Raw genomic sequence first — 15,730 nt, 5'->3', positions numbered from 1 at the left:
TGCTATAAAATGCTAGCATACTGCTTATTTGGTGGTGATAATTTTGAATATTTTAAAATATTTGGGATAGTAACAGCACATGTTTAGAACAGCTTATACCTGTGATGATGGTGTATATACCTTAATTTCTCAATAAGCAAAACCAAGTAAAAATACAATAATCATCTGACTTTGAAGGAATACAAGACAAGTTGTAAGTTACAAGAGAAACTGCAGGCAATCTGACCATTTTGCAAAATTCAGAGCACATGCAGGTAGCTTAATAATTTCAACGTTGAAAGAACCTGTCGTGCAATTCCTTCTTTGGTATCAAACACACGTGCTATGTCCTGTCCTTTGTGTACGTTGCAGTTGTTGTACGGAACAGTGACGGAATATGGGGATTCTAAGCAAATAGTCTAACTATATGTTGCACTTGAACCATGTTTGGTTTGTATTGAACAGATCAGGTTTGGAGAAAATGTATACTTTGAGGAGAATGGCTGCATATTTCTTTCAAAAGCAGATGACGGTAAGGGGTTTCTCTTCCTAATGTGGTACCATTGTCAAAAATGTTGTACTTGTTTCACTTAGTGTGCCTTCTTGCACTAAAGCTTAATTGCTCTGTTTCTTAACTAAAAATATTTTTATAAACTTCTTTAATGATTGATCAACAGTTCTAGAATCTTGAATCTGAAAAGATGAATAGAATTAGAGAATAGTGTATATTTGATACTAAGGCAAGTTTCTGGAGAGAAAAGAAAGAAGTCACTTCAGAGACCTAACATTTTGAAAAAGGAGAATCACATTCATGCTTTTTTATTTCTGCAGGAGTGGGAAAAAAATACTGTAAAATTTAGTAAAAACAATTGTGCTTTAGGTGTCTGAACTTTAAAAATAATTTTAATTACAACTACAAGTCTTTTTTTCCTGGAACTGTAATTTTTTCTTTATTATTACAAATTGCATTTGCAAATATCTTGCAAAGCAAATATTTGGTGTTAATAAAATCCAGTAGCATGCCTGTGAGTATTGCAGGCAGACTTGTTAAATACAGGCATTAACAACCACTGTTCATTTTGACAGTGCCTTAATGACAGAATTTTTTGTCGTCTTTTTCTTACTTGTAGTGGGTGAAGGGAATGTTGACATTTTATTCAGTACCGAAGATCTTGGCTTTTCTGATGCCTTTATTCAACGGATCAGAATTTCACCAGATCAGAGATACATGGCCGTCAGCTTGAAAAGTGAAAATTCGGAAGAGGCAACCTGCATTATTATGAAACTTGGTCATTTTCCCATTGTGGAAAAAGTAATTCCAAATGTGTTTAGTTTTGGTAAGTTGTTTATAAATATCCTGTGGATCACACCAGCTTTCAAGACAACATTTTTGTTAGTCTACAAAATGTATTAAGATATTTATAAAAAATAAGGTAGCTGGAATTTCAGCTGGACTCTGGGCTGTGGGTCGTAATTTGCAGCCCAGTGAAGTCCCTGCGTCAGTTCTTTCAGTATAGATTACAGAGCTTTGCCCTGCTGGGAAAAGTAAGCAGAGGTAAACTGAAATGAATGGGAAATTTTTTTTAGTATGTTAAAAAATGTAGCAAAAAGTGTGCAATAGTGTGTGTACAATGTTCCACATCTCGTATTTTGAATTATATCCTTAGATGCCATCAAGTGTATATATAGTGCAGTCAGCAGTTTTCCTGGTCAGGGCAAAAAAATAAAACTCTTGGTAAAATTTCTACTTATAAAAATGAAGAGTAGCAAGAACTTAACGCTGTAAGTGTTTGCACAGTTAAAGTTCATAATGCCTGTTAAAAGCCAGGCCTGAAAATTTGCCAGTAACATCTTTCATCTTTTCACCATGCTTGATTTGAACATGTATCTAGATTTGTCTGGAAGAATCAGTACATTTAAGAAACCAACTCCCAGTCACCTACAGATTATGGCAGATAATGGGAAGTACAAAAGAAATCACTGTCAGAATGGTAGAGATTACACACCCATTTTGTAGATTTTTTCGGGCGTGAGGTACAGACGTATCAAGAAATACAGAGGTACCTTAATCAGATTGCATTACTTCAGTGTGGTACTTCCTTAGGTTTTGTACTGAAAATTAGTAGTTATTCATAAGTCAGCACACATGGCTTTTTAAAGCACATGTTTTAAATATCATTCTGTTGACTGTAGGTGCAGCAGGGACAGCAGTAACTTGACTGGATCAGTCAGATTACTGAGCTTCTCAAGAGCAAGGTTCCTGCATTTTTATGTCTCTAATGTTGGCGAACTCAAACACAAGCGTAGAAAATTGGAGAAATTTTATCTCAGCAGTACCCGTGGGGCACGCACATCGTCTCTTTTCTCTAAAGGGTTTGCATGCAGTCACGTGCAGTGGTGCAGAGCTCATGCTCCCTTTATTATCCCACTGACTCCATGTAAGCCTCCCTCTCGGTTCTCGGTTTTCCACAGCCACACATCTATTTTTCTCTTACCTCCAGAACCCCCATAGGGTCAAGAGCTTCCTCTTCTTGCACCATGCAACATTTTCCTCTGCCTTGTTTTTTTCTTTCCTAAATATATTGTGGGATTCCTGTTTTGTGGGATTCAGAGAAGACATGGAGAAATCTTTTTGTGGTTTACCCCAGCCTCTGGGGCGTAGAAGTGCTGTCCTCACTTCCACATCAGCTGTAACCCACCTTTTTCAGCATTGGGTCAAGTGTTTGTGGAGCTCCATGCTTCCTCAGTAACAATATGTGCCGTTCCACGTTTGATACGCATTTGTCTTTTTTTCCAGAATGGGCTACAAGTGATATTCTGTATTACACAACTCAGAAGAACCTTAAAAGCCAGAATGTGTTTATGGCCACTTTCGCTAATCAGAAAGCTACTAAGTTAGTTTATACAGAACAAGATGCAAGGTAATACTTACCTAAATATAACAAGTCCCTTCGGTATTCTAGCCTATTTTATACGCAATTCCATGTATGGTTTGAAAGACAATTTCTTCCGTATTGTATTCCAAATGGTAAAAGGCATTTTTAAGTTGTGTTCGGCTGTCAGTAGTGCCTTATGCCTTCTGAGAAGGTGCTCTGTTCTCCTCTTGATAGGTGATCAACAGAGATTTAACTTTCCTCTCTTACCTCACGAGTTCAGCTGAGTTTATAAATGTCAAGGTCAGTCTCAGGTCAGGGTGTCCTTTAATAAATGTGTGACAGTTTCATACAAGGTAAATCAGACTGTGGATTTCACTTTGTTTTCTCTGCTATTGATGTCTGATCCATCTTTTAAAAAACATACAAGTTCAGGCTAATCCTTGCTCTGGGTAATGGATGAGCAAAATCATTACAGCATTCCCAGAGATAGAACTATTGTTGACTGAATACCCTCTCAATAACCTTTCTTTAAGCAGTGGTTTAGGAAGACAAGAAGACTCTTGCTAAATTGAGTGCAGAATGATTTTTTCAGCCATGTGGCATGTGATACATTTACACAGCATTCCATAAATGTTTGTGACTATTCTTAATTCAAGTTACACATTCAGTAAAGAAGTTTCAATTATACTTTCGTCTAAAAAAAAACAAAAAAAAAAGGGAAAAAATCTGCAACGGAGATGGAGTAAATAAGCTCCTTTTGTTCCAGCTGCATTTGATGCATATGGAAAATCAAGTTGTACTGACCTGACACTTCCCCACAGGGAAACCGTTGGCATAATTCTGAAGGTCATAGTCATTACAGTGATCTACTGGAAACTTACTCTAAAGGTTCACGTGCTCTTGCAGCTCACCAATGAACTCACTTGTTCATCGAAGATGGCAAGACATTCTTTTGTATTGCCACCGAGCAGTTCCGTTCTACATCTTGCCAGCTTTTAGGTGCAACCATATATTTTTTTTCTTTTTTTGGAAGCCGAACATTTGTCGACTTCCTTTACAAAACAAAAAGTTACCGAGAAGAAGAAATTCTAATATCAAGGTCAGAGTCCTTGGGGAGAAGTGTGACCTGTGTTTCAGCTTGACTCCCTCATAGAGGTAAGGTCAGCAGAGCTGAACTCTTGGAATCTCTGCTGTATGCAGCGCCGCACTCTTGCCAAATTCACAACTATTAGAGAGGCAGAAGGCTGATTCCTTGCAGACTTTAGATCCCTCGCTGTGCCTCTCCTCCCAAAGATGTCAGGAGAGTGCAATTAGAAGAAACAATAGCACCAAAAAAAATGAATTGCTCCACCTGCAAGTAATTAAAGGCCCTGAAAATGCTATTGAAAGCTTCCTTTCCTTCACCAGTCAAATATTTTGAAGCATAGAGGGATCATTGCTGCAGTCATGTATCTGATCTGTATAATGCAGATTACGGTACTCAACCATGCCATTTCTTGATGAAATTTGGGTCTTTGTGTTGGACAGTTTTGCTTTTAGAGACACCCAATCTTCAAGGTTCAACATGGCAAAGAAACTGCTATGTCCCAAGATGTGACATTCCAGTTAATTAGGATGACTCATAGAAAGTCAGATCTGAATTTCAGCCTGATTTTGTCTAATATTACCAGCCAGCCCTTGTTTTCTGTTTCTAGATTTTAGAAGCATTTAAAACCAGTAGATTTTTCCTTTTTTCTAAGACAGTAACAAAAGCAGTTCCTGGTTTTCAGCTATCACTGCAACCCTGTCCATCTTGTCTCATGAAGGCCTCTGTACTTTTTCTTTTTAAATAGTCTTTTGCCTTACTTGCTTCGAAGTCACATCAGTGACACTTAAACTTTTTATCAATTCATCTTTATAATAGCTCTTACTTTTATTACTGCTGTTCCCACATGATGTCTTTTATTAATTTTCATTATCAGTTACTACATTTTTTTTTAAATAGGGTTAGGGGCTGAATAAAAAGCTGTATGTTTTGCCTGAATTTTAAAGCCTATATGCATCAATGACCTTCCAACCTACCTCAGTGATGCAAATGCCTGGATTCAGGTGGGCCGCAACTGAACTGCTTTCCCTGCAGGTGTCAGGTTCCACACGCAAGACTGTGGGTTTTTGAATCCCAGGATTAATGCAGCAGGAGTGGGTTTGGAAACCAGATAGTCTGGAATTTCTCCAGCCTACTTACAGGAATGCTGTTTGTTACATTGTAAATGGAAGTTTATGATTCTGGAATAACAGGTGCATTTTTAAAACACAAATCAAGTGTAAGCCTTTTTTCTTTTTTTTAATTATTCCTTACAGATTCTTTGTGGATATATATTGCACAAAAGACAGGCGTTTTCTCACTATCAACAGCAACAGCAAGACAACCTCGGAAGTTTGGCTGGTTGACTGTAGACATCCTTTTAAGTTACCTGCTCTTGTACAAGCACGGACAAAAGGAGTCATTTACCACATTGAGCACAGAAATGATGAGTTATATATTCTTACTACATATGGAGAACCTGCAGAATATAAGGTAATTTTAACTGATAATAAGATTCATGGGATTCATTCCGACACCTGTTGCAGATCCTCTAGAAATAGTAGGGCTGGCTCTCAGTTCCATGCCTCACAGCTTACTGAAACAATTCAAGAGAATTACACAAAGAGCTGCATGGGCTGACAGACTGACAGGGGTACGTGGAGTCTCGCCTGTAGCGTGCAAATTTGATTCTGACTCCATTGGCAGCATCAAGAAATCGGGATGCTTTAATAGTCATTTCCTCTATATTAAGATGTAAGTTGGTCACCTCACTCTGTATAACCAAACCACTTCCAGTTCTGCTGGCCACGCCGAAAGCACTCCATGAAAACCTTCTACAGATTAATCTGTGAGAAGTGAACTTTTCCAAATGTTACTGAATTGTTCTTCCGTTTTGCCCAAGTAAAGGGAGTTTAAGGACCTCCAGTGTTAGTCAGGCAACCGCCCCCAATACAAACTAATAATTTTGTAACGCACAGTGTTTTGTTGGTTTTATAGTTAATGAAGGCACCAGTAGCTACCAGTGGCATGGAGAACTGGCAGTTAGTTTATGCACTGGAAAAGAAAACCAAGCTGGTAGACTTGGAGGTGTTCAGTGATCACTGTATTATGTTCCTGAAGAATGCCGGTCGTCTTTACTTAAAAGTGATTTCTTTTATTTCACATTCCATTCGGTCAATAAAGGTATGTTTTAGCTTTGCTTAAGCAGCATAATATTTTTGCACGGCCATGTAATGTTTTTTTAACATAACATTTTAATGAAAACAAAGGTAAATTCCAAGAATAGAAGTGGTTTAGAAACTGTAATACTGCCAAGTTTGTCGTTTTGACTAATTGCATTACCTGTGGCTGTTCTTCAGGATTTCAGGTGGTGGCTTATTGCAGTGCTTAGAAAGTTAGAGAGCAGCTGTCCTCTGAGTCAATTGTTTCTTCACCTTACTACAGTCAAGCTCTTTACAATACAGCTGATTTCTAATGTAAAATAGAACTTGATTCCGTAAACGCTCCACTTAGTTTTACTGGGCCTGTTTTTGGTCGCATTCATCTCTCTAAGCAAGGAATCAAGCCCTCCCACAGAAGAATGATTAGAACGTTCAAAAGACAAGTATGGGCACTGGCCAGTAATAACCAGGAAGCCTTGATACCGGCAGTACAATTTGTGAAGGCATTTCTTCCCTTCTCTAGTTGTTTTTGAGTGCTTGTGGACTAAAAACAAAGTGCTTCAAATTCAGAACCATGATTTCTAGAGACTATTCAGATGAAATATTTAATTGATTCGTTTGCCTGATTTGCCTGAAAAATACAATCTGAACTACTTTCAAGTTCTTGGAACAAGCTACCACTGCTGCATTCTGTAAAACTGCTACAGAAAAAGGTTTTCAACAAAGTATACACTGTACAGTGTCTAAAACCTTCATTTTTGTAAATGGTCATAGTTTATTTATGCAGAAATGGTCTGCAGTTGCTCTGGAGAACGTGGACTTTTGCTGTCATTTCAGAAGTCTCCAGCAACCTAAGTAAGTAGTGGCCTGGCAGAGGGTTTGACTATGTCCCTGCTGCTCTCAAAGAATGAATCTTGATTTCTTTTATTCTTAGCAGAGTTAAAAATCTTAAATATAATAGCAGTAAGTATCTGAGGGCGAATATGCCAGGAAAAGGTTTTGTTCTTCACAATGGCTGGCACTAGGAACAAAGTTAAGAGGCAGGGGTTTTCGGTGGCTTAGCATTATTGAGCTAACTCACAGCTACAGCATAACAACTGACATGGACTTGGCTGTGTAATGTGCTGAAATAGGGCTGGAAATCAGTGGGGAAAGAGGATCTAAAAAATAGAAGTAATGCAGAATCATTTCAAGGAATGTTTTAATTAAAAAAAAATGTACTAATGCCCATTTTAAACTCAATTTGGATTTCTTTTTTATTTCTTTGTTGAACTGCATCTGGTGGCCTTAGCTTTGCCAAAACCTTTCACTTTCTGACTGTTTCAATGCTGAATTTAAAGGAAATACAGATTGTACTACACGCAAACTGAAGATAATTTAGCTTGATATTCAAAAATTTTCTCTGAAGGACACACTAGACAAAAATTTATAGAAGCTGTGTGAGAGTCTCACTTGAAATGCCGTGTTTTCTCAGCTACCTACGTGGGCTTGTGAATTTGAATTGGAATCTCATCCTGAACATACCACCAGCACTTGCTATTTTCAGCTCACCTCCCCAGTACACCCCCCTAAGCGTTTTGCATATTCATTTAAAGAAAATAATCTCATTGAGCAAGCTGTGCAAGAGGTACCAATTATTACGAATTGTCACACTACACGTTTACTAGCTAAAAGCAAGGTAAGATTTTTCAGTCCTTTCCCCATTCCCTTTATTCTTCCCTTCCTTCCCTCCCATCTAAAGAAAATGCATTTGGCAGGGAACAGAGATTAAAAGATGTAAAGAGTGGTTGGTGCTATAGTTACTAAACAGTGGGTGTTTTCTTCGGTGCTGTAGAGAAGAACAAGAAAGAGTCGTGATAAGATTTTTTTTTCCCCCCCATTAACCTCGCTGTGCTAGAGGAGACAGCAGCACACGACGAGTCAGGAATCTTAGCACAATGTAACTTAGAATTGCTGGGTGACGTACGGGATCGTGGTGCCCATCGCAAAGAGAAAAGGTGCCAGCTGTTGAAAAGAGCACCTCGCAACCAGCTGCAGAGTATAAATCAAAAAAGGAAAGTTTTAACAGCCTGAGTTTGAAAAACTGGAGAAGTTAATAAAGCGTTTGTGCTGCAGTTAAGTGGTAAACTGTTTTGTTAATAATAGATATTCTTGGTCCTAAAGGCAGAAGGAAGACTTGGGTGCTTTGGTAGTTTAAAAACTCCTCAGGTGTTGCACTTAAACGAATTTTGTACTGTGCATCCGTAAGCCTACACAGCAGAGGTTCAGTCTTGCTTTATTTTTTGAGAGTGCTTTGTACATTCTAAGTGAAAAAAAATTACTGTAATCAAAAAAACACATTTTAAAATAAATAATTGAAGTTTTCATTGCCACATGTCATTGAGATTTCTGAAATGTCCTTTATTGTAAAATACTCCTTCATTTCCAGGACAAAACTTTGGTGCCAATTACAGTTTTTCATAATACGAATTCTAAGGAGCTACACAGGAAACCACTTCTAGTTCATGTATATGGAGCTTATGGCATAGATTTGAACATGAGCTTTAAAGAAGAGAAGCTGATGTTAATTGAAGAGGGTTGGATATTAGCATATTGCCATGTTAGGTAAGTCAAATACAAAGTGGAATTAAAATTTTAATCTGGGGGATAAATAGATATTTCTTGATACACAACTGAAGAGATATAGAAACGTGGGTTTTTTTCATGCAGCTATACCTAATTTTTCATGCTTTTCACTTCCATCTCTTTTTAGATTTTTTTTTAAGTAATTGTTAACAAGTAATTTTACCTCAGGTAAAAAAAGCATTATGCTTTCAAGACCACCTACTGCATTTAGGTTTCTTAAATCAACAGGATGGTTTTATGTAACTTTTAATCTTTTGAAGCCTCATTACTTCTTGTCTCAATGTTTCTCAAGAAAATTGGTCAGATCGCAGTGATGTGCTACCTCCCTCCTGTTCCAAGGGCACTGTGTGCTCACGTTCAGTCTGTGGCTTCTGAAAGCCATTCACCTTTGACAGCAAGAACTAAGCATTTAACCTGCACCTCTTGTTCTTTTATTGGCTAAATCCTCTGTCTCCAGTTTAGCTAAAAAAACCACTATGTACACTAGGCTTCACATTTTCCCTGAGGTAATGATTCAGTAGGCAGAGAAGATTAACAGAAAAATCACTTCAGGGAGGGGACGGAAGAGAGAGATTGAGCAATTGTTTGAAATACCAGCTCCAAACCAAATTCAGCGTACAAATAATAATCAGTTTGCTATATTCAGTGGCAAGCATAGTGCTATTGTTCCTCTAATCTAAGGATCTTCAGGTGCAAGTCAATCCAAAAGGATGATGGATTCTTCAACCAGAGAAGAAGAATTTTAGCAGATTAAGCACTTAATTAATTTTCAACTTGAAAACTGCATAAGGAAACTTCAGGTGGCTTAGAACCAAAATTGTGGTTGCCTGTAAAGGGATATAAATACATTTTAAAATTCTGTGTTACAGAACATAACATTTCAAGTAGCTGAAATTCACAAATGAGAAAAAAAAAAACAAAAAACTAACTTTCTAACAGTCCCAGAATTTAAGCTACATGGGAGACAAATCCTGGGAGCCGCAGTGTGGAGCTGAGACAGACTCTTTTACTGGTTTTTAATAAGTTCTAGTGATAGAATGATAGAAAATGTTTTAGTTATTTTAATAGTTTCCTGTATAAAAAGTTAATAGCAGTGTCTGATTTTTTATTGCCTGCAATGACAGTTTCATTTCCAAAAGCGGTGCTTTTCCTGTGAGTTCGAGGGCATAGAGTACCCATATGCAGTTACGATTTTCACCAGTCATCGTGCACGGATTTTTTTTTTGTTTGTAGGTTTTGTATTTTAGCCATAAAGGAGGGTAAAGACAAGAACAGAGAAAAGAAGAGCTACTTGGGAATACAAACGATTCTGCAGTTTTGTGGCCACTGCTGCCCTTTCATTATCTGAAGCTTTGCCATGCAACATTTTCCAAAGAGACTCCAACTGGAGTTGTTTTAAATTTCAGGGGTGGAGGAGAGCTTGGCCTTGGCTGGCACAAAGACGGATGTCACCATAATAAACTCAAAGGGCTCCATGACCTCAAGGCGTGCATCACGCTGCTGCACGAACTAGGATTTTCTCAGCCAAAATACACAGCGCTAGCAGCTGCCAGCGCCGGAGGAGTTCTTGCAGGAGCCCTGTGCAACACTGACCCAGAGCTCATCAGAGCCGTGGTTTTACAGGTGAGGGGCTGCAGAGGCCTTTTAAGGGTTGTGACGCTAAACTGTGTTTTCTCTTTCCTTTCCACCAGTTGTGGAATTGGAGACACTCCGATTCAGAAGTCACTTACTTCTTTGAGAAAACCTTGACCTCGACATTTGAGGCGCTCTGTCCTATTTGCCAACTTTTTGTTTTCTTTAAAAATTTCTAAGGCTCCCTTTGTAGATGTTCTGAATACAATGATGAAAACTCATCTGCCACTGACAGTTGAAGAACAGGAAGAATGGGGAAATCCATTAGCAGATGAAAAAAGTATGAAGTATATCAAAAGCTATTGTCCGCACCAGAATATTAAGCCACAGGTAAAACTCTGCATTCTGTGTAGAATACTGCAGTAATAAAGTGTTGCACTTTATAAGAAACAAAGAAGTAGATTATTGGATTTTTTTTTTCTAAAAGTCTGTTTTATCTTTTAAGTGCTTTAAAACCTAGTATTTTAGAATTGCTGCTTTATGTTAAAATGAATCATGAATACAAACTATTCCAGTAATAATCTTAGCAATATTTGGAGTCGTAAGTGACCCCTGAAATTAACTAAACGCCTTCTCCTAATTAATCAACAGATTTCAAAAACTGCTGTTAAAGGACTGCCAGGAACTAATAGGTTATTCTGTTGTAAAAGAAACCTCAACATGTAAAATACCTTCTCCTTTTGTTGGGGGGGTCATGTTGTTCTACTGGGTTTTGCAGATATTGTCACAAGAGGATGTAGATGATTCTCTAATATGAAATTTTTCAGACCAAAATACTTTTTACAGTTGGAGTGATAAAAGTGGGTTTTTCTAAAGCAAGTAATTATGTAATAGATCTGGGTTTGGATAAACCGTAACAAGTAGTACAGTAAGATAAATAGAGGAAAATCTGTTACTCACTTTATAAGAAAAATCCATTGTTAAGTATTTAACTGGTTTTGGTTTTTAATCTCAGTGTTATCCTTCAGTTTTTATCACGGCATATGAAAATGATCAACGGATACCACTAACAGGAGTTTTACAGTATGTTCAGAAACTTAGGAAGGCTGCACTAGATCATGCCAGCAGAACAAGTAAGAAAGGTAAGAATGAAAATAGTTCAGGCGTGTGGAGTTAACTAAACCTGAATATTAGTAGTCACATTATTAAACACTAGAGAGATTGACTCCTCCTTAAATTCATTAATTTGTACAATATGGTCCAGTATCCAAGGCTCTGAAATAACTTCCGTTATCTGTAAGGCTGAGCTGTGCAGTCGTACTGACAAGTCAGATAAACCTCAGCTGCTAAGAATCATAGAACTGTTTGGGTTGGAAAGGACCCTTAAGATCGAGTTAATGCAGTGATGCCAGGCTCACCACTAAACCATGGCCCCGAGCACCACATCCACATGGCTTTTAAATACCTCCAGAGATGGTGACTCCACCACTGCCCTGGGCAGCCTGTTCCAGTGCTTAACAGCCCTTTCCATGAAGAGATTTTTCCTGCTGTCCAATCTAAACCTCCCCTGGTGCAACTCAAGGCCATTTCCTCTTATCCTACCACTTACTGCTTGGGAGAAGAGACCGACCCACACCTCACTACAACCTCCTTTCAGGTAGTTGTAGAGACTAAGTCTCCCCTCAGCCTCCTCTTCTTCAAGCTAAACACCCCAGTGCCCTCAGCTGCTTCTCATAAGACTTTTTCTCCAGACCCTTTACCAGCTTTGTTGCCCTTCTCTGGACACACTCCAGCACCTCAATGTCTTACTTGTTGTGAGGAGCCCAAAACTGAACACTGGCTTCAAGGTGCAGCCTCACCACTGCCCAGTACAGGGGTACAATCACTGCTCTAGTCCTGCTGGACACACTGTTTCTGATACAGCCCAGGATGCACTTTCCAGAGCCTTAAGAGGGACCAGATATCTCTGTACTGTAGACCTGCCTGGAAACAGTTAAACCTATGTGGCAAACAGGGACAGACCACAACAGGCCCAGGAAACCTTCTGAAACAAAAAAAAAAAAATAAAAGACTGGGAAAATATGGTGACTGTTGGACAGGCTAAGTGAAATTATGCTGTCTGGTCCAGCTACTGATACAGTCAGACTGCAGACAACAACATATGGATAAAAAAAATCTCATATTTGCTGCTCTATGAAAACCTACTTTTCCCAGTTCACTAAAGCTGCAGGTGCTAGTCCAAGTTAGAAGGACAACAATGCACAGAGGCTTTTATACCTGAAATTTAATACCAGCTTTGGAACTGTTTCCAGCAAAAGGTGCATTCAAGCCTTATTATTTTCTAGTATCATCTAATCTGGGGAGAGGCTTTTACCATGAGTACCAAAATAGATCTTGAATTAGCTTTTCTAAATTTCATTATGCCCCTTCTCTGCTAGCAGCACAGCTGCAGTCGTTGCGAGAGGTTAGCAGATGCTGCAATTGCTGTTGTAGCCTTTTCTCTGAAAGAAAAAAGCCCATCTTTCAAAAAAACCTCAGAAAGATAACAAACCCACTATATATATAAACATTTTTCAAGCATGTGGTTAATAGAAATACAAATAGTTCATGCAGCAAGCCCCTACATGACTTTTTTTTCTTCTTAAGGAAGAATAGAAATTCTGACAGGAGACAGAATTATCTATCCTTAAACAACCCACACCCCTACTTACCTTTTTTCTTGTTCATTCACTGCCAAGTGACACCTTGCTTCACTCGTGCAGGAAATTGGGTCCCTAATGTCATCTTGGACATCCAGGCCAAGGGCAGTCATTGCGAGTCATCTTGGGAGGATTCACTGAATGAGGTACGGTCCCTTTACTGCACACATCCGTAACGTCTCGGGTGGAGGCGTCCCCTCGACAGGTACTTCAGCCTCAGCAGTTCCTGCAGTCACTGAGAGTATGTTTGAAGTGTTCAAAGCAAAGCACAAGAAACCACCACAAACCTGCTGGAGTTAAGGTCACTTTTGTAACCTTTCATACATATCTCAAGAGCAACTGCTGGTTGTATGTATATGTGTATATATATATGTATATGTGTGTGTGTGTGTGTATATATATATATGTATGTGTATATGTATATATGAGGTTTATATATATCTATATTAAACCCCATTTTTTATATATAAAATTAGGTATCTCTTATGTGTTTTAATATATATTTATATATATCTCTATAAAAGGGCCAGTGACAGAATCAGGTTATTAAACCTCATTGTGCCTTAAGCCTCAGAATAGTATTAAACTCCTCCTATAATGTGCCAAGAGCTTTGAGTGAAAGGTCCTAAGTTGCGCAAAACATTGTTCCAGCAGGAGAAGTCTTGCACTGTAGAATATCAAGTGCTTAAAATCGCCATACTCGCTACTGATTTCTACATTCCTCATGTGTAAAACACGTGATGGGTTTCATTTTTGCGGTTTGAAATGCATGAGCTGTACTATCAAAGGACACTCCTACAAGTAGGTTTCAACATTTTGCACTTTGTAACAAGCGTGCATGCTGAAAGCAAGGTCCTGGCAAGACCTGACATATTGTTACTGAGGTCTCAGGCTATCACAGCTGGATACAAATTTCACACTGTTAATTTTAACAAATCCTAGCAAATATTAGTTGCTTGTTGTGGCAGTTACTCACAAAATTAATTCTTTCAGGAAAAGTCTCATTCTGTCTTAGGGCAAGGCACTGCTTTGCATTAGTACAGCAAAGGAAGATGAGCATAGGTGTGCAAGAACCTGAAAGAATTTTATTTTTGTAATAAAATATTTTCATTGTTTTAGGTTGCAAGGCAACTTGCATTTCTGAACAAAGAACTTGAGGAAGTATGTCATCTCCAGCATCGCGTGAAATCCTGCAAATAGCTAATAAACAATTGTCCGCCTGAAGAACATGGGGTTGGATTTTTATTTATACGGAAAGCGAACACCTTCCTGAAATGATCTCTCCTTTTGGGTCCCTGCTTTATGGGCCTCAGCAGACAAGAAATCCAAAGCTGGGTGGGGCATTGGGTTATAAACATACAAACTAAGAGCTGAATTCCTCCCCTGCCAGATAGCACAGATGCAGCCGCCTGCATTAATCCATTTGTTCAGGCCAGCTGAGCTCAGAGAAGCAACGCAGCGCTGTCCCACGGGAGCTGAAGCACAACGGCTGGTGATTAAAGCCCAACAGGTGAAGATGTGCACTTCATGCAGGCAGCCTCTCCTGTCTTCCAAAACCACGTTTTACACAAGGCAGTAGAACTCCCAAGAAGTATGTGATTTAAAAGTCTCACTAGGGTCTCTGAAAACAAATTCCCATACACAGGTGATGATGACAGTTGCCCTTTCTAGCAACACAGCAGCTGTAGTGTACTGATCTTGTGGTGGGGCCAGACTGCAAAGAAGCAGCAGACTCTCAAGAACAAGGATTTTAGAACTCTTTCACAGAACCACAGAATTGTTGAGGCTGGAAAAGAGCTCTGAGATCATCAAGTCCAGCCTATGACCCAACACCACCACATGGGCCAGACCATGGCGCTATGTGCCACATCCAGCCTCTCCTTAAACACCTCCAGGGACGGTGACTCCACCACTTCCCTGGGCAGTGCATCCCAGTGCCTGAGCACCCTCTCCATGAGGAAGTGCTTCCTGAGATCCAGCCTAAACCTTCCCTGATGCAGTTTCAGGTCGTGCCCTCTCATCCTCTCACTACTTGCCTGGGAGAAGAGCCCAACCCCCACCTGACTGCAACTTCCCTTCAGGTAGAGAGTAGATTCAAAATCTTGTACTTACCTTAACTAGCAAGGTAATCTTAAAAAGAAGGTGCTTAAGTCCCTCCAGAAGACAAATGCCCCAGAATGCGATGCCAGCATCTCTTCCGGGGACAAAACAAAAAATAATGTCCCCATTAAAGCAGCCTGATCCGTAGCTGAGATGGCCTGTTAGCAAGGCAACAAACTGCTGGGCTCTGCTGCTTCAGGCAGATGCTGAGTGCCCACCCAGGAGCAGCGACTGGTACCAGCACCTGCTGGAAATACACTCTGGGCATGAGGTGCTCAAACCCAAGCGGCGCTCCCCAGATCACTCCTGTGTCCCAAGTCAAATGCTTGTCCCTCCTCTGGGTCACATAAGCTGCTGTAGGTCCACCAAATGCAAATCAAAACAGGTGAATAAGAGTAACACTCAGTAGAGTTGTTTCAGTTGCTTACTCTGAACTAAGGTATGTACACCTGGCCTCAGCCTTAGGGTAGAAATACATGAGAAATGCAAATGTATTCTAACTCAGCAGAGGGGATTCGATTGGAAATGCATTCCTGAGTTGTAGAATTAGACACATTAGCTATCTTTTGTTCTTTTTCTTGTTACTAGCCTTGAGAGAAGAGGCAAGCCATCACAAGCTGGTGCATTAGTCTTGCTTGCTTTTACCTCTTTTAA

At 39.4% G+C, this 15,730-nt stretch overlaps 1 protein-coding gene across 1 annotated transcript in view; it reads left to right on the top strand.

Annotated features, from left to right (window-relative positions):
- The window catches only part of PREPL (prolyl endopeptidase-like), a 16,097-nt gene extending 1,921 nt beyond the window's left edge, over window positions 1-14,176 (top strand). Inside the window, exons 3-14 of the mRNA XM_009867940.1 lie at window positions 445-511; window positions 1,110-1,316; window positions 2,777-2,900; window positions 5,196-5,412; window positions 5,917-6,102; window positions 7,555-7,758; window positions 8,509-8,684; window positions 10,112-10,328; window positions 10,518-10,667; window positions 11,293-11,419; window positions 13,040-13,122; window positions 14,096-14,176. Coding sequence (XP_009866242.1) covers window positions 445-511; window positions 1,110-1,316; window positions 2,777-2,900; window positions 5,196-5,412; window positions 5,917-6,102; window positions 7,555-7,758; window positions 8,509-8,684; window positions 10,112-10,328; window positions 10,518-10,667; window positions 11,293-11,419; window positions 13,040-13,122; window positions 14,096-14,176 — 1,839 coding nt within the window. The remainder of the gene's footprint in view (window positions 1-444; window positions 512-1,109; window positions 1,317-2,776; window positions 2,901-5,195; window positions 5,413-5,916; window positions 6,103-7,554; window positions 7,759-8,508; window positions 8,685-10,111; window positions 10,329-10,517; window positions 10,668-11,292; window positions 11,420-13,039; window positions 13,123-14,095) is intronic.
- Window positions 14,177-15,730: the final 1,554 nt, after the last annotated feature.

Source organism: Apaloderma vittatum, unplaced genomic scaffold (assembly GCF_000703405.1).
Source record: "Apaloderma vittatum isolate BGI_N311 unplaced genomic scaffold, ASM70340v1 scaffold32890, whole genome shotgun sequence".
Taxonomy (NCBI): Eukaryota; Metazoa; Chordata; class Aves; order Trogoniformes; family Trogonidae; genus Apaloderma; species Apaloderma vittatum.
The sequence above is the reverse complement of the archived record's forward strand: the minus strand, read 5'-3'. Positions and strand labels throughout refer to the sequence as shown.